At 29.3% G+C, this 23,028-nt stretch overlaps 1 protein-coding gene across 2 annotated transcripts; it reads right to left on the reverse strand.

Moving 5' to 3' along the window:
* Window positions 1-359: 359 nt before the first annotated feature.
* LOC135960315 (uncharacterized) lies at window positions 360-20,605 on the reverse strand. 2 transcript variants are annotated; one of them, XM_065511578.1, is made up of 8 exons: window positions 20,356-20,605; window positions 4,654-4,762; window positions 3,610-3,769; window positions 3,503-3,527; window positions 2,665-2,855; window positions 1,533-2,593; window positions 1,153-1,344; window positions 360-1,088 (listed from the first exon to the last, which is right to left on the reverse strand). In XM_065511578.1, exons 2-8 carry the CDS (start codon window positions 4,729-4,731, stop codon window positions 954-956), a joined length of 1,842 nt encoding a protein of 613 aa, XP_065367650.1. In that variant the 5' UTR covers window positions 4,732-4,762; window positions 20,356-20,605; the 3' UTR covers window positions 360-953. The 2 variants fall into 2 exon arrangements, with proteins under 2 accessions (XP_065367650.1, XP_065367651.1); XM_065511579.1 differs by lacking the exon at window positions 20,356-20,605 and adding an exon at window positions 11,264-11,398.
* Between the last annotated feature and the right edge of the window lie 2,423 nt (window positions 20,606-23,028).

The raw sequence follows: 23,028 nt of genomic DNA on the forward strand, positions 1-23,028 counted from the left end.
TTCACATAGTTTTTTTTACTAATACATTCTCAGCACTTAGGTTTTTGACAACTGAGTTAGGTCTTTGTCAGGAGAGTTTCCGCTCTATGTTTCTAACTTTCAAGCTGTCTGTATGTAATAGATTTAAAAATAACAACATTGCAATTAACAGTCATTTGTCATACAGATTCATTCACAATAGTTATGTCACTGTGAATAGTAGATATGGAATAAACAACGCCATCTATTGTACATTCTGGTTTTAAGGAAATGAAAAAATAAAAATGAGAATTAGTTAGAAATTAATAAAAAATTATACAAATGATATAACTTACACTTTAATGAAACTTTTTTTACTACACTTTATACAAAAATAAACATTTTTAAATTGGTTTGTTAGAAACGCCCGAAGCGTACGGTTTTATTATTTTTTCCAATATTAATTTGTTACAGTCAATATTTGATTTTTTTGTTTGTATTATAGTAGTAATAATTTTAACATTAATTGCTTAAAAATTCGAAATTACAACACAAGCTGTATGTATGTATATTAATTAAACTTATACTAAATATTCGATACATCAGAAATGTTTTATATTATTTAAACGCTCTTTATTTTGACGCGAATTGTAAAAATTCAAATTATTAGTATATTTTATTTTTATATGTATGTAAATCTTAAATCTTTCTTTAAATGTTAGTTTATTTGGAAAATAAGGAAAAATTAACATTTTGAGCAAAAGAGTAAAACATTAAACTGGAGCATTACGTATCAACATTCATAAAAAAACAAATGTTAATTTATTAAAAACAAAAATAGCAGTATAACAATTATTATATATACAATATATATGGGCCGACTATAAATATAACGTAAAAATTAAAAAAAAAATCATAATCAATTAGTTTTTTAATGTGAGAAAATTTCACACAGATTCTCGACAAAGTCACGTTCATAACATGAGACGACTTCTCTACATAATTGAACAGGGCATAGCACAACAAAGTGGCAAGCATACGGGTACCATGGCACCACTTGTTTTAGTTTTACTCTTTGATTTATAACCAGATTCATATTCATACATTCCTGAACCCTTAGCCCAGCGGCCCTAGAAAGATATGCATTTTATTAGAAAACGCCCGTTTACAATTGATAGTTATTGTTTAACTTACGCCTCCTTGTGAACCAGCAGCATGCATTTCTTCGCGTTTGGTTAACATCATTTCATGGCCGGGTGGATAATAAACATCTCTGCCGGCTCTATTAATGGATGGCACAATTTGTTGTTGATTTGGTGATGCTACAGATGTTTCGACTTCACGTTTACGAGGTGTATTCAAATCTTTTCTATCAACAACGTCAGACTGAAACGAACAATTTTATAAATAAATATTAGGAATTCAAAGATTTTAACCACAGATTACACAGATATGAATCAGATGGTTCCAGTAATATGGCAAAAGAAAACATACAAAAGAAAATGTAAAATGTCTGATGCATTTTAATGAAATTGAATTTTTTTATTAATTCGATAATATAAAAATGTACTTACATTGCTAAACGATTGCATAAGTTCCTCAACGCGCTGTGGTGGGTTTCCATTGCCAACTGGATATTCAACACCGTCGACAGGGAATGGTGCCGGTGGCATTGAATGAGGTGATGGCGTACCGTAATCAGGACCACGACGATTGGTATTTGTTGTGGTCGAAGAATAATGATAGGTGACACCACCAGGTGGTGCATTACCATTTGGTGGATAACCAACACCACCACTAGGTGGATAACCTCCAACGGGCCTTGTTGAGGTTGGTGTGGTGTTTTTGGGCGACATCATCAATGGTTCATTGGGAGGGCCACCAGGGCTGCCAGGGCTGCCAGGTCCTCCGGGACCACCATGGACAGTATTTATGGTATTTGTTGACTCTTTGTAAAAGTAACGATTAGTGGTGGGACCACTGTGCGGTGGCGAGTGAGGACTGTGCGGTCCGGTAGTGTATGCTACCGGTTTGGGACTTAAATTTGGACTATGTGGATAACCAGGGCGCTCTGTGGTAGTAGTTGTTGTATTATTAATATTATACACAATTGTGGTATCAGTTGGTGGTGGTGGATTTCGTGGTTGCAATGGCAACGTGTTATTTCTCAACGTATTCGATTCATAGTGTTCACGTACTTCGTACGATTGATTGCTCACAATTGGCTTCTCAGCGCCCCTATTTAAGGTGGAATAACTTTCCGTGTTGTAGACTACAGTTTGTGGTATGGCGTGCACGGGATGTGGATGTACCACATTGTTAGTTTCATTCGTTTGCACCGTATTGTAGACAACGTTTTTACGGTTTAAAGTATTTGAGGTAGCTGGGGCAATGACGCCATTTGCGGGTATTTCGTAGGTATAGGTGCGTACAGTTGTAGTGACCTTAGTACCGGGTACTGGTAAAATATCTTCATTTATGGTGATATTCTTAAAATCTTCCTGTATGTCAGCTGTGGTGGCAGTTGTTCCACTTACAACTGGCACTAGTTCGGAGGCTTTGTTCAATGAACGATTACTTTCATAAATTTTGGTTTTTTTGGCTTCATAGAAACCTCCACCAGGCGAAAGATTTTCTGTAATTTTCAAGTTTATAGAATTTTAATTTATTTTAAAGTAAAAAAATAGAGAATATAGAGTAAATTACTTGAGCCATAGGATTTGTCCAATGTTTGATAATCATTACGTACTACAGAACCATTTGATCTTAAAGTACTGTAATCCGCTGATGGCAATATTTCGACATCATCAAGACCTCCGGCATGTTTAGAGGTTTTAATGACTCGTGTTGTTTTGGTAACAGTGCCACTCATAGGATCTTCAATTGTGGATCGTTCGCTAAGATTTAAACAATAAAAATAAATAAAATACTAATAGGTACTTCATACATTTTAAATTTAAAAAAATATGTACATTAGAGATATAAATCGGATAATTTGAGTAAAAAATTATATTTTTCGAATGATTTTCTATTAAAAAAGCAAATACCATAGAGAAACATATAGCGGAATCTAGAAAAAAACTAATACAACAAAATACTCAAAATAATCACACATACGAGTGTTGTTTTGGTTTTCAAATAGTTTTTTCTACTAATACATTCTCACCACTTAGGTTTCTGACAACTGAGTTTGGTCTATGACAGGAGAGTTTCCTATCTATCTATGGCAAATGCCTTTTTGGAGAGCAGCTCACTAGGCTACATTCCAACTACGAAACTATGTGAAATTTTGTTTACTAAATAAAAAGTTTCTAAATCACTGTGAAGCGATCGTTACCAGATATTTCAATATTTCAAATCTGCAGATTGTCCATAGTACTGAAATGTCGTAATAAAGAAATTTCAAACATTATTCATGTACTTTCAACATATCCAAAGTTTCTTGAAATTTCAATCTGGGAAAATTTTGATCATAAAAACTGCATTCAAATACATATAATGTACATATTTTTAAACCACATATAATTTAATAAATGATACTTACATAGTTCTATAATTCAAAGAATGATCTTTAAAATGAAATTGTAAAGAAAATGTCATTAGAAATTACATACATATTTTCAAATATTAATTAATTTTGTAATGTCATACCTCTATCTCTGGTAATTTCACGTTCATTCTTTAAATCTTCCAGTAGAGCATCTAATTGATCAATATTTTTATCTGACGATTTATCACTGTATGAATTGTTATTAGTGCCCGATGTCGAATATTGATATGAAGCTTGTTTGTAGGCATAGCCTTTATTATCCTAAAAGAAAAAGAAAAATTTAATTAGAAAGAAAATGTTAGGAATTTTAGAAATTTATTTTTTTTATCTTAAATCGAATTTAGATTAAATGTAGAGAAAAGCACATGGAGCGGAAACTCTAATAAACTCTAATTCCAAAAACCTAAATCTGTTGTCAAAACCCTCCCACCACTTACATATGTCTATGAGAACAGACTTAGGTTTTTGACAGCTGAATTTCCACTTTCTGTGTATTGGCCTACGTCTATGTTTATATGTATATTTAAGAACATATCGTCACTTGAAATGGAAAAGGGCGTAACAACCAAAAAAATTCGAAATTGTGTCTTTAATGGATATTGGTACAGCGCATCAAGGCACACGTCTTCACAAATTTGTAGCTTTCAATTTTTAAAAATAACGACTTTATTGAAGAAAGAAAATCATATTTGTAACCACAACACTTTAAATTTTATTATGTTTTTTGTCTCTCCTGTAAAATTTAAAAAAAGTGTTGATTTTTTTGCATTTTTTTTTTTGCATTATGACGATATGTATGTTTTATTTCAATACAACTTGTAAAACGCAATTTTTAGGTAAGAAAAATTAATTGATGTTTACTGAAATGAAATTCCAACACGCATCCAAACAACATCAGAGACAGTTATTAGTGTCAGTCAAAGTATGTGTCAATGACAGTTAAGAATGTTAGAATTTAAAACTTTTTTGCAAAACGAAACAGTGTCAGTCCATTATTGTACTGAGACTAAGTCCTATCGCAGTTTCCTGCATCTGAGTTTAAAATATTTCCTACTAATCCTTACACTAACTAATCTAGTGAACTGAACTAAATATGAAATACATACTTTTCAAAATTCACCATTCATTTACTTAGTATAACTTACCTTGTTGCCACTTCCCCATTTTGAAGGCGAATCTCTTAAAGAGGAAGAATAATTTTCAGAACGGCTGCTATACTGCATTATTTATATTAATAAATAAAATGCTGGGTTCCTGCAAGAAACACAAAAAAAAAAAAATACCATAAATACATGTATTGTGCATACTTTTTTATTTATTATTTTAATTGAAATGAAGTCATTTTTTATTAAGCATCATGATTTCTTAATATTATTGTATGTAAATTTATTTCATGTAATTTCTGATGATTGTTTATTTATTTTCGAAGGAATCCAGTTTTTTTTTTATTTCGCTGAGAATATACAACAAAAAATCAATGCCAAAATTAGTCATTGTTTATATTTTGGATATATTTTTAAATTTATATAATTTTTTGTTTGTTTTTGAGTACGTATGTGTTTGACCTCGAAAATTCTTTGCACTTGTATGTACTAAGTTGTTTAAAGGGAATATGTTTAAGAAAAAAAAGAAGATGAAGGAACTGGGTTAAGGTTTTCTTACAATTGGAATAAATAAAATAATTGTTTAATATAATATTAAAAATAACATGTTCATTCAAAATATAATTATGTAATTAATTACTAAACAAAAATTCTTAATATTAACGTTAATATTAATAACGTTAGTAAATTTAAACTGTTGATTAAACTGTTATCCAATACCTTAAAACTGTATTACGTACGATTTCTAAAAAAAAATCTATTAATTTCAATTTGTATGTCAAAAACAAATTAAAGAACTTTTTTTATTTACTGACTTGTCTTCCTTATTTATAAATGAGCATAATTTAACACATTGTGAAGTGGCCCAAAACATAAAATAATGTATGACAGTTATTTTGTTGAGTGTACGGCATTGTATTGTGCATAAAATTTAAATTTTTTCAAGGTCAGCATATAAATCTTCCTTTTTGTAAAAAAATAAATAATAAACACAACAATCACATCACTCTCGTTATATCCCTCGCTCTCTCTCTCTCTCGATGTCATAAGTAAGCTACATGTGTGAATCCAAATGTGATAAAAATCTTAAATAAAATAAAACGTATTTATGTCTCTGTTGATTATTTAATAAATCAAAAATTTTAATAAAAAATAAAGAAAACTATACATTTTATGGCCACGAATTGAAGGCACCAGGTTTATTATTATTATTACTGTGTGGTTTGTATTTTATTATTTTGGATTCAGTAATAAAAGTGTGCCCGGCTGTCATGCAATTAACTTATTTATTCATTCATATTTATTCAGTTCAGAAATCATTGATCATACATACTTTTACGATAAAATATTCATAATAAGTTTTCACTGTACAAATATGCTGATGACCGTATTTGCCCCTGAATTTTAATAATTATTTCATAAAACACACTGACTGACAGACATGTGGACGGATGGACGGACGGTGGAGGAGAGATACAAATATGTTTAAATTTTACTTTGTACAAAATTGTAAAACCGAAAAACAACAACAGCTACAAATATTCATACTTGTGCGTTCATTAACGATCAGTTTTCATTAGATCAAACTTCAATGAACGAACGAACATATGGCGACTGGGTGAACAACAAAGTAAGGTGGCTTTGTTTTTTTTTTATATTGTACGTACTCTACTTAGGGTGTTATGTGTTCATGCCTAAGATTGTAACGTTAAGAAAAATAATGGTTTCATTGGTTTCTAGCAGCGAAACTACTTGTGGAAATGTTACATTCGATTTCATGTCAGAGAAGAAATCTATCTAGTCAGAAAATTAGTAGTTTAACAACTTAAGTCTCCTATGAAACTTTTTCAGCCCAATTATGAAAAAAATTCCCCGGGAGTTTTTTCTCATTTCTCATTTTTCCTATTCAAATTCTCCCGGGGAATTTTTTCATAATTTGGATGTTTATTAAATATGCATCTAATTTGCGATTTGTTTCAGTTTTTGAAGAAAGAAAATTTGTAAGCTTTTTTGTAAATTTAAAATTTTACATAAAAATTTTACTATTTTTTTTTTATTTAATTTATTATTTATTTTCAACAACCTAGCCTATTGGCCATAACTTTTATCAAAGCAGTCACCTGTCATCACTTGTTGTGGGTACATAACAGCAAACAAAAAGAAAGCAACAACATACATACATATGTAAACAAACACAATAACATACGCAATGTAAACAAACAAAATGGAATACCTGCGAACAGAGTTGTATTTTGTTTGTTTAGATAAAATATGTCCATTTTTCTTATTTTTTTAGGGATAAGAAAGTTTGGGAACGAATTTTGTATTTAATTCATGTAGAGTATTATATAGTCGGTTTCAACCAACTATCCTTTTTTACTCGCTGTTTTTTTGTTGTTTGATTTTGCTTAATTTTTGTATTTGCAATAGACAATAGTAAAGAGAATAAATTTTGCTTTAATTTTTTGTTGTTTGCATGTATTTTGCAAAAACAATAAAAAATACATCTAAAAATAATTTATAATTCAATGAAAACAATACAAATTAGTAAAGAAAGCAAAGCAAAACAGAACAAATTTAAGTGCATTTGAGGGCGATTTAAAAAAAAATAAAAATATTCGACAACAACATTCAAATCTGCATCTGTTTGTATTTTCAAAAAGATATTGAAGTTAAAAGATTATGAAATTTGATGCCTTTAAACTAGCTGCTGACTAAAGTTACCGCATAAGTGTTCTAAATATAACTCTCTTCTAACTACTATGTATACAAAAGTTATTTGTTGCAATTTAGAAAAGTTTGTAGTTGGAGAAGAATTTAGAAACACTACCGCAAAGAATGTGCAATTTGTAAATTGAACATTTTTAAAGCAATACTAAGTGATTATTACCAACATTTAATAATTACATACATATTGTTATATTTTAACATAAAAAAATGTTTGAAATGATTAAAAAATCGATTTATATTGTTGTACGTATCCCAAAAGTTAAATTTTTAAAATCTGTAGGTTTGAAGTTTAATTTTCTGAAAGCTTATTTACTAACAGATCTAAAAAGTATAGATTTATTTTGAGTAATATAATAAAATATAGTGGGATTTGGCCGATCATGTCACTTTCGTAGTTTTAATCGGCATAAAATCAATAAAGTCTATTATCGTTTTATTAAAAAACTTAAGAATTCCGACTATTTTAAATAGGGGTTCAAATCAGAATGTATAAAACCAATTTTAAATCACTATTATTATATAATTATATTTTCTAAATATGAATATTTTCTCAAAGCTGCAAATGAATCATTCATTTTTGAATTAATTCGCAAATCATTCACACAAAAAAAAGAATTAGTTGAATGAAATTTGAGTCAATTCAAATGAATTTGGTAAAACTGAATTGCAATTCGATTCCAATTCAAATGAATTTGTAGAATTCGTTTCTAATTCAAATGAATTTGTCAAAGTGAATTGCAATTCATTTGAATTAATTCAAATGAATTAGAAAAAAGAATTAGGAATTCATTTCCAACTCATTTGAATTGAATGAAATTTGAATTGATTTTGTAAGTAAATCTACATAAAGCACCACTGTCATTTTGTTATTCAACTAATTTTTTATGTAAAATACAGCAAGCATTACTCTCGTTTTGTATATCACCTAATATAGTCCAAAGTAAAAAAAATTCTTAGATTTGAAATTCCCATGATATATTGGAATTGTCAAGTAGCGGCAGAATAGGAATTGAATTATTTGGTATCGGCGAAAATCTTATCAAGATTGGAAAATTTTGTTTTTTTGCTAAAATTTAAATTTGTATTTTTCATTTTTCTCATTTTCTCATTTTTTATTTCATTCATTTGAATTGCAATTCATTGTTCTAATTCATTTGAATGAATTCAAAATCAATTCAAACGAATTGGTAATAAATTACAATTCACTTTAACAAATTTATTTGAATTGAAAATTAATTTCAATTCATTTCTGCCTAATTCGTTTGAATTGATTCAAATTTCATTCAATTCTTTTTTGTTGCGAAAAGAATTAATTCAAAACTTAGCTAATTCGCAATGAATTAAAATCAAAAAAGAATGATTCATTTACAGCTCTGTATTTTCTAAATATGAATATCCTTAAAAACTGTATTAAATTTAATTAAAATTTCAATTTTATTCATTCTTAAAGAAAAAATTCTTCAGTTATGCCTGAAAAATTGTAACAACAATTGATTATTTTCTGTAATTTGTAGCTATAACCGAAAAAATCTATGGTTATGTGTTAGAAATCGATGAATTTTGAAACAGACAATGTTTGTAATAAATTTATTACTTTCATTTTGTGTGTTAAAAATTCGAATTTGATATTATTCCATATAGGTATTTTACCACATTTGTGTGTGTTGATCATTACAACGAATCCGAAATTCTCCTGGACTTTCTAAAATAATGTTCCCGGGAATTCCGGGGAATGTTTTCACGTGTAGGAACCCTAATTTCCAATAAATACAATTGAAGAGTTTAATGCACTGATTTCTGTTTTGATTTTGATCGAATACAATGAATCATTTTTACTGTTTAATAAATAGTTCAATTGGTCATTATTGTTCATTGGTTTAATCAAATATATTACCATTTTAAATGAACCAAATATGCACAATTCTCTAGCAACTATTAACCTGTGCCAGTATAAAAAGATTTTACTGCATTTATTAAATATTTTCCCAACGACTTTTTGATTTTCTCAGCGATAATTTAAATTTAGGATTTTCTTCTCATTTCTATTACTGAAAAATTATATTTCTATAAAGCAAATATACAATATAAGGAGTGAGATCGAAAAATTCTTAACACACGTTTTTCATTACATTTTTTAACCCAAGTATTATTTGAATTTTTTTTTGATCAAGTTACCTTTGAAAAACATGTCAGTTATTATGTGTAATGTCAATTATATTAATTTTTTTGTTAATCTGATTAAAATGAGTGACCAGAAAAAAGTGCGTACTGAAATTATTAAATATTTTCAACAAAACCCAACTTGGTCTTACAAAAAGTTGGCCAAGCATACAAAGGTCTGCCGTCAAACTGTTTCCAATGTTATTAAACAGTACCGGGAGAACTTGTCAGTTGATAGAAAACCTGGTTCAGGTAGAAGGAATGGTCCACATGATGTTTCTAAAGCCAAAAAAATAGAACGCATTTTCAAAAGAGCTCCCAACACATCCGGTAGGAAAGCAGCCCGGTTAGCTCAGTGCTCGGACTATTTGGTACGAAAAGTTAAAGCTAATGCAGGTTTAAAAACATACAAGGCTCAAAAAGTTCCTGACAGGAACGCTACTAAAAATTTAGAGGCCAAAAACAGAGCACGGAAATTGAAGTCAAGTTTTATAAAAAAATATTCTTGCTGCATAATGGATGACGAAACGTATGTTCTGGCAGATTTTTCGCAACTTCCAGGTCAAAAATTTTATGTTGCTGATGCTCGAGGGAATGTTGAAGAAAAGTTTAGGACCCAAAAGCAGACAAAATTTCCCAGAAAGTTCTTGGTATGGCAAGCAATATGCAGTTGCGGCAAAAGAAGCCACTCATTTGTTACAACGGGCTCTATAAATACCGAAATTTACATCAAGGAATGTTTACAAAAAAGGCTGCTTCCATTCATAAGACTTCATAATTATTTTTGGCCTGACTTGGCATCCTGTCACTATGGCAAACAAGCCCTTGAGTGGTACAAGAACAATAATGTGGTATTTGTACCAAGAGAGGCAAATCCTCCAAACTGCCCGGAGCTAAGGCCAGTGGAGAGATATTGGGCTCTTGTTAAAAGAGAATTGAAGAGTACAAAAAAGGTGTCCAAAAGTGTGGTAGATTTTAAACGGAGATGGACTACATGTTCGAGCAAAGTGACAGAAAGCACTATAAAAACGTTAATGGAAGGGTTTCCGAAAAAGGTTCAAAATTTCATCACTAGTGATTAAAACTATAAAAATAATTTTTTTTGTAAATTGTAATAATAATTTCAATCAAATAAAAAAAAAATTAAAGCTGTAAGTTTAGTGGTTTCTTTTTTATAAACATATATGTATGTTAAGAATTTTTCGATCTCACTCCTTACATACATATTTGGAAAATTTAAGTTAATAAAGAAGATTTTAGAAATTTTAAATTTAGGTTATTTTTATTGAAAGTAAACATAACGTAATTAAATAAACTTTGAATTTATGCAATAAATACAACATCTGGGTAACACGTTTATCTTATAATTTGAAAGTGTTTTCAATATATTTTTTCTCAATTTTCAATTAATTGAAAAGAAGATTTTTAATTAATTAATAGGTAACACACTATTGTAAACAATGTAACTATTAATAGTTTAATTACTAAAACGGATATAAACATTTGATCACTGTACGCCTACCACATCTCACACTAATTTTATTGTTTAGTTATGGGTGAATTTTTGTAGCTTTGCTAGGTATATTTTTTAATTTAGTTTAACTAATGAAATCATTTTTTTTTAAATTTTATTTTGTAAAGCACGTATTAAAGTTATTTAAATAAATTTATTTATTTATTTTGATGATCACAAATATTTATTTTTCATTTTTTTTTATTCTTTATACTCTTCTGAGTATCTGTGTATGTATATCCCACTCACGTGCGAATTTGGAATGTGGGGTGTAAGAAGAAACACAATAACAAAAAAAAATATTTATAAAACTGGATTGAATGAAGTCTGATGATGCTACTACTAGCTAGACAAGTATTGTGAACGTACTGTAACAAAATAACAAATTTTTATTTTCCTCTACCGAAAAACACCTCGAAATACAGAATAAAAAAACGCAAATTTCAATACTGTTTAGTTTAGTTTGATTTTATTTCCAATTTTTTTTTGTGAGAGCGGGCGAGACTTTCAATGTATATGATTGCTGTTGTTGTATATATAATTTCGCTTTTTTTAATGTTTTTTTTTATTTTTATTTTTTTGCATACCCAAAGTCAAATAAAATGATCTCATCGTCATCATAATAAACGCCAGTAGCCCGTCCACCACAGCTAACAGAAAAAACAACAAAAAGTGAGATTTTTTTGAGATGTTTCTGCTTTTGAAAATAACAAATGTTGATTCTTCCAAAATGAAAAAAATCGCATTTAGCAGAAATAAGATGAAAAAAGCCCATAAAAATAAACATTCTACATGTGCAGAACTTTAAAGGAAATCAATTTTCATTTAAATCTTTTATACTGAATATATACAGGCATGTCACAGAATTCCATTCCGATCGAAAGTGGAATTAATTCCGCATTTTGCTTCTTCAGAAAAAGTAAAACGAAAATTTCTTTCGGAATGAAACCACTTTCAGTTTTCAAAATGGAATGGAAAACTACGGAATTGAAACCATTCCGAACAAAATGAGTGACAGGGTTGATAGAAAAATAAAATACAAGTTTACAATACACATTGGGGCCGATCGCCTTAAACTTGAGATGTAGTTTTTCAATACCTTATTATGTTGCTAATAATCTGAGTTTAGCCAAACAGCTTAAAACCGTTAAAAAGCCCTGATAGTATTGTCAAAATACAAACAGCAAAATGAAAACTATTTGGAACTTGGAAAGAAAGTAAGGTTGGCTACCGTTATTCCTAAAATACTGTTGCCATTACCGTTATTCTACCAGGCCTGTTACATAATTCCATTCCGATCGAAAGTGGTATTAATTCCGTATTTCACTTCTTCAGAAAAAATAAAACGAAAATTTCTTTTGGAATGAAACCACTTACAGTTTTTAAACTGGAATTGATATTTGTTTGTAATTATTTGCTTTTCTAAAATGTTTAATCAATTTCTGTACCAAAAACTTCCCTTTTGTTGAAATATAAAAAAGATGTCAAATAAAAATCTCAAATAAAAAATTATGTTTGGAATCAATAAATTACAAGGAATCTGAAGTCTACAGCAGTTAAAATATTACACAATACCTTGTTAACTTCTTTTAAATCGTTTAACAGCAACTACCGTTACCGCTAAAATACTGTAGCATTACCGTTAGTTACCCTTTTGCCGTTTCAATTGAACATTACGTTAGCTTAGTGTGCAAACGTATTAACCCTCTAACCCGCAAGAGTGCCTCAAGGCATGTATTACAAAACACCAATTATCTCAAAAAGTAATTATATTTTTTTTTTTAAATTTAACTGTGACTTTTGTTACAGATTTGTTAACATTTCCCCTGAAGGTCGAAATGCATTCTGAGTTTTAGTTTTTGTTCTGTCAGCTGTTTTGTGAGTGATGTCATAGTTTTAGCACGTGAAATTTTATGTGTGTGTGTGTTTTTTTTAAATCGAAGTTTTACTAACTTTTAGTCGTCCGATCTATTCGAAATATTTTTTTATAATTTTTCATTAGTTTTTCAATAAAATTATTGAATTTTACACCTAAACCGGCAACAATGCCCTGAGGCACTTCTCACCTTTTTGCACCTGGTTCCTAAACTTAATTTGCAAATTAGTTTCTGATGGCTGTTCTGAGTTTATTGGCTCATAATTACCCTAAAAGAATTATTCGACAACTTTTTTTTTAGATTTTTAAAGTTTGCGGGTTAGAGGGTTAAGTTCTTTTTCACAAACTTTAGAAGAGACACAAAATGATCTAAAATCGTTTGTTTTAAATAATTTTTAAATCTGTTAATACAGTTTTATTACAATACTTATTTGGTATAATCACAGTTTAGAAGAATTGCGTTGGCGACTTATAAAACCTTTTATGGGGCTTGGCACATTTTCCATTACTTATTTTGTTTTAGTGGTCGTAGCACATTTTTTTTTTAATAAAATTTGTTCTCTTATTTAATATAAAATCTCTATTGTCTCCAAAGTTGCTCTATAAAGGCAATGGAGCTTCTTTTTTGATATCAGTAGTCAAGATGGTAACAAATTTAAAAATTATCCAATATTTCCTTAAACATTTATGATTTTAATTTAATGATTAAATAAAAATTAAAACAAATTTGACGCTATTATATATTTAATGCCAATTGATTGAGCTAATAATTTTGCAATTTTGACAGAAAAAAATGGACTTGGCTCATTTACATATCACAAAATGAACTTTGCACTTTTGTATATCACTGTAACAAGTACAAAAAACGATATAATTGAAAACTTTTTTAAGCAAACAGTGTATTTTTATTTATTCTAACATTTTGTATTAAAATCTGAATTTTCATATAAAGTGGACATAATACGTTTGCTCACTAAGTAATAATAACAATTTTTATTTATTTTATTATATTGTTTTTGTTTTTACACACAAATTCATTTTATTATTGTATTATTTGCAACTGCATACATACATATTTTTAAAAATCTTTTTTTTCATTTTAATTTTAAAGTACGTTGATCTATTTAAATCCATTTTGGCAAGATCATTATTAATTTTAATGACCATTTTGTTATGATTTAATCATTAATTTGATCTTTTCACAAAAACCATTATGGACGCGCTAGATTAATTTGTTTATGAAATTTAATGTATGTATTGTCATATTTACAAATAAGAATATTTTGAAGAAATTCTAGATAGGAAACTGCTTTTTACAGTTCATAATCTAGCATTGTTGTTTAAAGCTCGTGTAAACTTGTTTAACTTAGGGCGGCTTTTTTACTTGAAGATCAAATGTCAATTAATATTCAGATTAGTTAATGTAAAAATAACTATAATCTTACGTTAATCCGTTAATTGATGTTTTTGGGTTTAATACCATAGATCGGAAATTCTCCTGCCAAAGACCTAACTCAGTTGTCAAAAACGTAAGTGGTGAGAATGTATTAGTAAACAAATTATGTCAAAACAAAAACAACATTCATAGGTGTCATTTTTTTTTTGTTAGATTTATTTTCTAGTTTCCGCTCTATGTATATTTCTCTATGGTTTAAACTATAGACAACAACTAGATAGGTAACTGAGAGCCAAAAACCTAAGTCTGTTGTCAAAAACCTAATTCATGAGAATGTATTGCATGTATTTTGTTATTGTATCACCCGTATGTGTGAAAAGAGAGTAATTTTTCTATATATATTACTCTCTCCTTCCGTTCTATGTGTTTATTCTATGGTTTAAACTTCGTAGTATTGTCATACACAAAGACAGAAAATGTCACATTTTGTTATTAAAACAGTGAGTAATTTATGAGAAAAAGAATAAGAAAATTGTAGCTGGCTGTGTGGTATTGAGAAAATAAATTGGAAAAATTCCGAAAAATCTATTCAAATAGTCTCAAGCCTCTTAAATATTCCTTAATGCTGTTATTTAAGCGGCCAATATTGATAATATTGATCGGTAACAAAGAAGAAAATTAATTATTTTAAAGTTCATGCTACTACTAAAAGAAAAGTTAACATAAATTGCGAAACAAAATGAAAAACACATGTGAAGCTAAAATAATACAATATAAAACATGCTAGTATCAATAATACTGGACAATAGAATTGAAATTTATGTAAATATGTACTTAGAAATCATTTCGTTAAATATTTATAGAGTCATAGACACTTTTTTAATTTAAAACAAAAAAAAAAAGAAAAAACAAATCAAAAACTTATGTGAAGGTGCTTTTTGTTTTAGCAAAAGTACTATTTATAATTTTTATGTTTATTTAGCTAAAATGTTCTAACATCTTTTCTGATTTGAATCGGATTTAGGTAAATGTTTGTAGGCGAAAATATCTCGTCATGATAAACATGTTTATTTTACTTAATATTTCGTATATATTTTTTTTTGTGGATTTTTTGTTAAAGCAAAATATGTATAAAAATGTGGGTTTCAGTGGGTGCCAAAATATACAAAAATGTATGAAATATTTTAAACCAGTTTTTGTTGATTTGTTTGATTTTGTATATTTATTTGTATTTTTAAGCAAATATCAGTTTTTTAAAATAGTTATTACTAGTTTTTTTATTTGTTTTGTTATTTTTAATTTATGGTGCATTATTGTATCATTTTGTTTTTAAAACGAACATAAATAGAAATTTGCTGGATTTTCTACGAATTTACTAAGATTAAATAAATAGTCAATGTTTTTAGCTTTTTATACACAGTGGGCAAAAATAGGAATTTAAATATTTTTGTATTTTTAAATTAAACATATTTGCTATTTTAATGTAGGTATACATTTATTTATTTCCATTTAAACAGTATGTGTATATTAATTCATTAATCATATTATTTATGAAATCATTTATTGTATTCTTCGGTTACTTTAATACGTCATACTTTTTGTTTTAAAACGAAATTATAAAGAAAAAAAATATTCAAGGACACATGTGAAAAAATTGAGAAAAATAACAAAAGCAATGATGTCAATTTATTTTTAAATAAATTCGACATGACAATTTTAAATTGCTGCTAAATGTGTAAGTCATAAACTGTTACTGCAATAAAAAACAATGAACAGATTAAATTATTTTATTAAAATACAATGCAAACCCATATTGAAAATATGTATATAACAAAATATGTTTGCAATTTTCCAACAGGATTTATTTTCGAAAAATCATAGTAAACTCTTACTAAGGTTGGTTACCGATTCGAAACGGTAGCGGTAATCGATATTGCACAAAGTGTCTTTTTGATTTCAGTTGCATTAAAGGGTTAATTTAACAATAGCTTTTTTAATAACCCAAATGTTCAGGGGAGCTAAATTCGAAAAAACAAGGACAACAGAAAACTTCCGGTATAACTACCACAATCGTTAAACGGCGCAGGCAAGAGCCGATAAAATGCAGAAGCCACCTTCGAAAATTGTTCGATTTAGCAGGCTGACACCTGACAGTTTAATAATCCTACCGCGTCCTTGAAATTAAGTCGGCGCTGGTCTATTTTTTTTATAAATAACAACACAAAACTGTTAAGCCTTGCCTGCAGAAACATCGAGAGTTTTTGTCGGGATCGATTGATTCCTCTTCATCGACATTTAGTTCATTTTATTACAATTTCGATATTGAAATCATTTCTTGATTTGATTGCTCATTCGATAAGGAATGCGGTAATTTTGCCTTTGTTCTCTTTTCGTTTGAATCCAAATACAATTTAAGAGGCAGAGATGGGAGAACATTTATAAAACGGCCCCAAGTTCACAAACAAGACAGTCAAGTTTGGTGGTGATAACATTATGGCGTGGGGCCTGTTTTTCAGGGCAACTTATGGGTCTAATTAATGTTATTATTTTAATTTTATTTTTATAACTTCTAAACCAAGTCCATGTGGTCAAATATGGCTAAGTAACTATAACTAGCATGGGCTAAATATCCATTTAAACGATGTTATGTATCCATATGCTGAGGAAAATATGCCCCTAGTTTGGAGATTCCCGTGCAACAATGACCTCAAATACACTTCTAGGCTTGTAACCAAGTGATTACAATCCAGTTAGCTAGGTGTTTTGAAGTTACCTGGCCAATCGCCAAATCTCAATCCCATAGAAAATCTAGTGGGAAATTCTAGATCGCAAAATAAGTTTTACTTGTTTAATTTGAAAAAAAAGTGCCGCTGAAGCACACCAATTGCTCATCAAAGCTTATGGTGAATGTGTTCTATCGGTTTCAATGAGCGAGAGATGGTTTGTGCGGTTCAGAAATGGTGAATTTGACACGGATGACATAGATCGTCCAGGCCAGCCAAAAAAGTTTTAAGACCAAGAATTGGAGGCATTACTTCATGAAGATTGTTTTCAAACTCAACAAGAGCTTGCAAAATCATTGGGAGCTACTCAATCAGCAACTTCAAAAGCAGGGATATTGTGTATCACCTTGAAATACGATTTTGCATGTCCGAAATTATGCTTGAGCGCTATAAAAGAAAATAATTTTTGCACCGTATCATTACTTGCGATGAAAAATGGATCCATTATGATAACCCGAAGCTTAAGAAAACGTATGTGAAGCCCCAGCAACCAGCCGAATCGACACCAAAGCTGAAATCTGGCCAGACCATCACAGGGAACCTGTACCGAACGCAACTGATTCATTTGAAAACGCCCAGAATGTGCGGCCAGACATGAAACCCTAATATTCCATCATGAGAACAATCGGCCACATTTTGCAATACATGTTAAAAAGTATTTAGAATGAAGTGGTTGGGAAGTTTTGCCTCAAGCATTCGTCTACTATTTGTTTCTATCGATTCATAACACTCTTTCTGGGATACGCTTTACTTTGGCACAGAGTATGCGATATTGGATTGATTCACTTCTTGGTCTCAATTGATGAGCAGTTCTTTTGGCTTGGAATCCATATGTTAAAGGTCATAACTAACAATGGCCAACACTTTGAATAAATTTATATTGTACAAAGGTTTCAAAATAAAAGCTAAAAATTTTGAAAAAATCCCGCATTTTTAAGACATTCACCCGATAAAAGTAAATAAATGTTAATGAAAAAATTAAAAAAAAAAATCCTTATGAATTTTGACATATTAATTAAATACTAGGATCGTCCGGTGGCCGATATTCGACCACTTTTAGAACAAACGCTTTTTAACACTTTTATGGAAAGCAATTTTTATATTGTATATATCTAGAGGAAAGAACCTTTTAAACATATACATATGTTTATTCAATATTGGTGGACAATAACATGCTTAACCCTTTAATGCATATTGTTGCCAATTGTCTAAATTCCAGTTCCACTTAATTTTAGACGAATATAAGCTTGATACTAATTCAGATTCTAATTACGAAAAATCAAATGGAGTACGATTCAGCTAAAGAAATTCTAAATCAAACTAAAGCTAAAGGAAATGCAATAAATAAAAATCAACTAAATATTTGAAACTTTATAGAAAAATAAAAGTAAAAATCATGCATTTAAGGGTTAAAAGTGTACCACAAGTGTTTGGAATAGTTTCCATTGTATTGTTACTGTATCTATTATATTTTTGAAAATCGATGTGATATTAAACATCTCGTAAACAAACACGAAATCGCATAAAAAAATAATAATTTCGATTTTAATGACTATTTTGTTTCCATAAAATTTAAAAAAAAACCTAATAAAATTGATTAATTAATATTGGCATTTCGGTGTGACAGAAGTTGGCGTGATATTTTTTTTATTGTTGCTGTTTAAAATACCGTACAATTATTTGGGCCCTAAGGGGTTAATTATAGTTTTAATAAATTCCATACTGGTATTTGAGTTGGGTTTGTGTACTAAAGTATAATTTTTTTTGTTTTTTCTAAAATATTTTGCGTTTAGATTTTGTTTCTTATTTATTTTCTTTTTAAACATTTTTGCAGCATTAGATGAATGTTTGTTGTTGTTGTTGCTGCTGCTATTTTGTTTAGATAAAATTGATAAAGAAAGACAGGTTTTATTTGTTTGTGTGTTTGAGAGTATAAAGCAACAGCAACAATAAAGAGATATTTTTTGCATTTAAGTTTTTTTTTTAATTGGTCTGGCTGGATAGAGGAGGAAATGCGAAATGAAATTTTAACATTCTAACGAATTGACCAAATAATGATGTCATACACTGTAAAAATTTCGCAGTTGGTTATTTCAAAAAATTATTATTAAAAAAAACGTTAATGAGCAAAAAAATAAATAATAATTGTAGAGCAAAAACACACATTTATAGTATTAAAACACATTAAAAACTCAAGAATATTAAAAAAAAAAATTTAAATAATTATTTATAAATGTATAAATGTTTGTATGTATGTATCCATGTTTTTAAATGTAAACAAGTGTGAGTGAGTGTTTTCTATTCATTAATTTATATACATTTTTATTTTTGTTAATTTTTTCTTTCTTTTTGTTTTTTTTTGTTTTTGGCAAAGTTTAAAATTAGTTCACTGCCACTTGTAGCAAGAGATTTGTTTCTTGTTATTTTGTTTTATATATTTTTTTTATTTTCCTGTTAATTTTTATGTTTTTTTTTTGTTTAAATTAAATTAGAATAGAATCATGATTCATGCGGACTACGCATATATATTTTTTTTGTATATTTTTTACACCCAAAATACCTACAAAAAAGTTTGTTGTTAGATGTTGCTATTTTTTATTTTTTTGCTTATATTTCGGGTTAAACCTACAGTTTTCTAATGGTTTCTTAGACACGTTTGTCATTTGTTTTTATAGTTTATAGTCTCTGTAAAATACTCTTACAAACAAAAAAAGGCAGGCACTACACTATCAATTACTTTTAAAGTTTTCGACGTATGATGTATGATCGTTTTGTTTTTTTTTTTCGATTTTCTATATAATTACGCACTACTTGTTGTATTTGTTATTATATTATTTTTATTATTATATTTTACAAATGTGTAGAGTTAAGTACACTGATGATGAGACTGATGATCATGTTTGCTACAATGACAATGATGACGTTTACAGTGATAATGATGATGATGTAGTTAGTTAGCAAGTTAGATAGATTGTTTGTATGGCAAACACGTTTTATATATTTTTTATAATTTTTGCTTCTATTATTTCATTTTCTATTTCAAATTTCAACGGCAAATTGTTTTGTAAAGTTAACATTCAACGCGACAATAACTCTTTCAAAGTGATCGTACAAAACTGTCTTTCTCTTTTCTTTACAAAGAAAGAAATGTGCCAATTTTTTTTATAAATTTTTGGGTTAATAAATTTATTTTATTTCAATTATGTATTATTATTATTATAATTTTATTTATTTCATTTTTATATATTTTTTTTTCAAATTATATGTGTGCTTTATTTTTACATACTTTTTTGTTTTTTAACCAAATGTATTAGATGCTTGCTATAGTTTTTATTTTTGTATTTTGTTGTTGTTTTTTTATTTCTTTTTTTTTTTGTTTTACTCTATAAACAAATTCGTTTAGCTATTTAAATGTAGCTCAGTAGCAAAAAAAAATAAATTTCAAAAAAGCTTTTATTTTTCGTTTATATTCGTTTTCGAAAAATATTGTTTTCTTTGTGTGTTCGCGAGCACTATAACGCTTCAAAAGTCAGATCTATACTAACAATTGTTGTCGACTCTTTAAATTGCTAAAGCTAGGGCGCCTGCCACCAGCAACCAACCAGCCAGACAGACATCTAGCCAACCACACAGACTGCCAAGATAGAGATACTAATTCGATCGTAACAGGGATGTGAAAATGAGATTTTGTTTTGCAAATATGTAGCGTAATAATCATACATAGTAGCAGGTAGATTGTGGACGTTTTAAGAAATGTAGAACGCGACATTCGGGCTTAATCTCAACATTAACTTGATAAATTCTGATGGCGTAAGCCACGTTCGTAGACCGAAGGGAATGCGTTATTGTAAAGGCACAATAAAGCATGGGGGGCTGAAATGTAATGGTGTGAACTTGCTTTTCGGCGATTGAAGTTTGCCCTATTGCAATACGTCAACAATATATTGTTGAAAAACAAACAAAAATTGGATAATTTTGTTTAGAGGTGCATTTTAACCAACCACATGCTCAATATGTCAAATGATGAATGAATGACGCCAAACACTCGTCAAAGTTGCTCAAATAATGGTTATGTGCTAATGGGATTAATGTCTGTAATTGGCCAGCTCAATCTTCAGACTAGAATACCATAGAAAACATTTGACATTTTAAGCGCATGGTCGGAAATCGCCGTTTAAGTAATAAGCAGGAGCTGATTAATTGTTTAAAATCAGAGTGGGAATCAATACCAACCACAGTAATAACAAATCTTATAGAATCCATGCCAAAACTATGTATGGAGGTCATAAGAAACAAAGAATATTGTTACGAAATTGTACTTGAATTCAAATATAACGATTTTATCGGCTGATTTAAAAGTAGCATAATGCTTTCAAATAACAGTGCTGTAATAGCAAACTGTGACATATCTGTGGGCATTATTAAATAAAAGCATTCAGTTGATTTGATCGTAAGTTGGCAACGCTGTATTCGAATTCGAATATTCAGTTAAAGAACATTGTAGAAAGTACACCACAGATGGCGTATGTATTAGTAAGATCTAGAATATTCGAATTTTGACAGTTAAAGAACAAGCTAGAGTGCAGATGGCAGTGTTATAAATAGTGGCAGAGGTTGCAGTCGTGAGTTAGTTTATCAGAGACGCTATTTGAATAATCATCAACTGAGTGCCTTAAAGTGTGCTGTATTTTTCAAGTGAATTCGTATACATTATAAAGTGTCTGTATAGAATAAATAGAAAACATAGAAAAAACATTGACTGACTATTTAATTCTGTTGTTGTACATTTTAAATAAATAAAGAGTTGTTACAATTTTCAAACTACTAAACGGCTTTTATTTGCAATCAAAAGTATCCGGTTTATTTAAAGGAAATAAACCAGCGTTTTAAAAAGGTTAAAACGTAACAATATCAAAAGATGTACGGAAAGTTGCTTGAATTTTGAACAGTAATATATTGAGTTAATTTTATTTTTGGTTTTATTTAGCATACATTTTTGAAGCACTATCGGTGTTGCAATTTTCGGATGCCTGTAAAATTTTGTATATCCGAACGGGGCAAAGCCTGAACTATAAGGCGGGTGAGACAAAACTGTCCAACCACTTCATTGAAAATAGTTTTTAATAGGTATTGCAACATGTAGTCGAGCGTTATCATGATGGAAAATAATGGTTTCATATCTGGCCGCATATTCTGAGCGTTTTTCGGCAAATTTTCAATTTAAGCGTATCAGTTATGTTCGGTAAAAGTTCCATGCGATGGTCTTACAAGACTTCTGCAGCTCAAAATAGATAGGAACCTTTTGCTCCCACAAAATATAGAGAATTACCTTAGCGTCATGGGTATTTGGCTTTGGTGTCGATTCGGCTGGTTGTCCAGGCTTCTGGTTATCGTAATGGATACATTTTTCATCGCAAGTAATGATTCGGTACAAAAATGATTTTCTTTTATAGCGTTCAAGCATCATTTCGGACATGCGAAATCGTCTTTCAAGGTCTCTCGGCTTCAATTCGTATGGTACAAAATTCCCCTACTTTTTGAAATTGCTGCTTGAATAGCTTTCAATGATTTTGCAAGCTCTTGTTTAGTTTGACAACAATCTTCATGGAGTATGGGTTCCAATTCTTGGTTTTCAACTTCTTTTGGCTGGCCTGGGCGATCTTTGTCATCCGTGTCAAAATCACCACTTCTGAACCGAACAAAACCGAAGGAACAAATCCACCATATTTGCTAAAACCGTGTTAGGTTTTTTTTAAACGATTCTAAGCCTATGTTTGCTTGCAGATTTTTCTTTCTATTGCACAAATATTTCAGCATTTTACAATAATTTTCCTTTTTTTTTCTTCAGCTGCTTACTTTTTGTTTTAATCAATTTCGATAGCTCTTTACTCCTTATTCTCAGCAGCTATATCGAAATATTTTTTAAAGCTTAGTGGATATCTTTTAATTTTACCCTAGT

The sequence above is a fragment of the Calliphora vicina genome, chromosome 5, assembly GCF_958450345.1.
Source record: "Calliphora vicina chromosome 5, idCalVici1.1, whole genome shotgun sequence".
NCBI classification, from domain to species: domain Eukaryota; kingdom Metazoa; phylum Arthropoda; class Insecta; order Diptera; family Calliphoridae; genus Calliphora; species Calliphora vicina.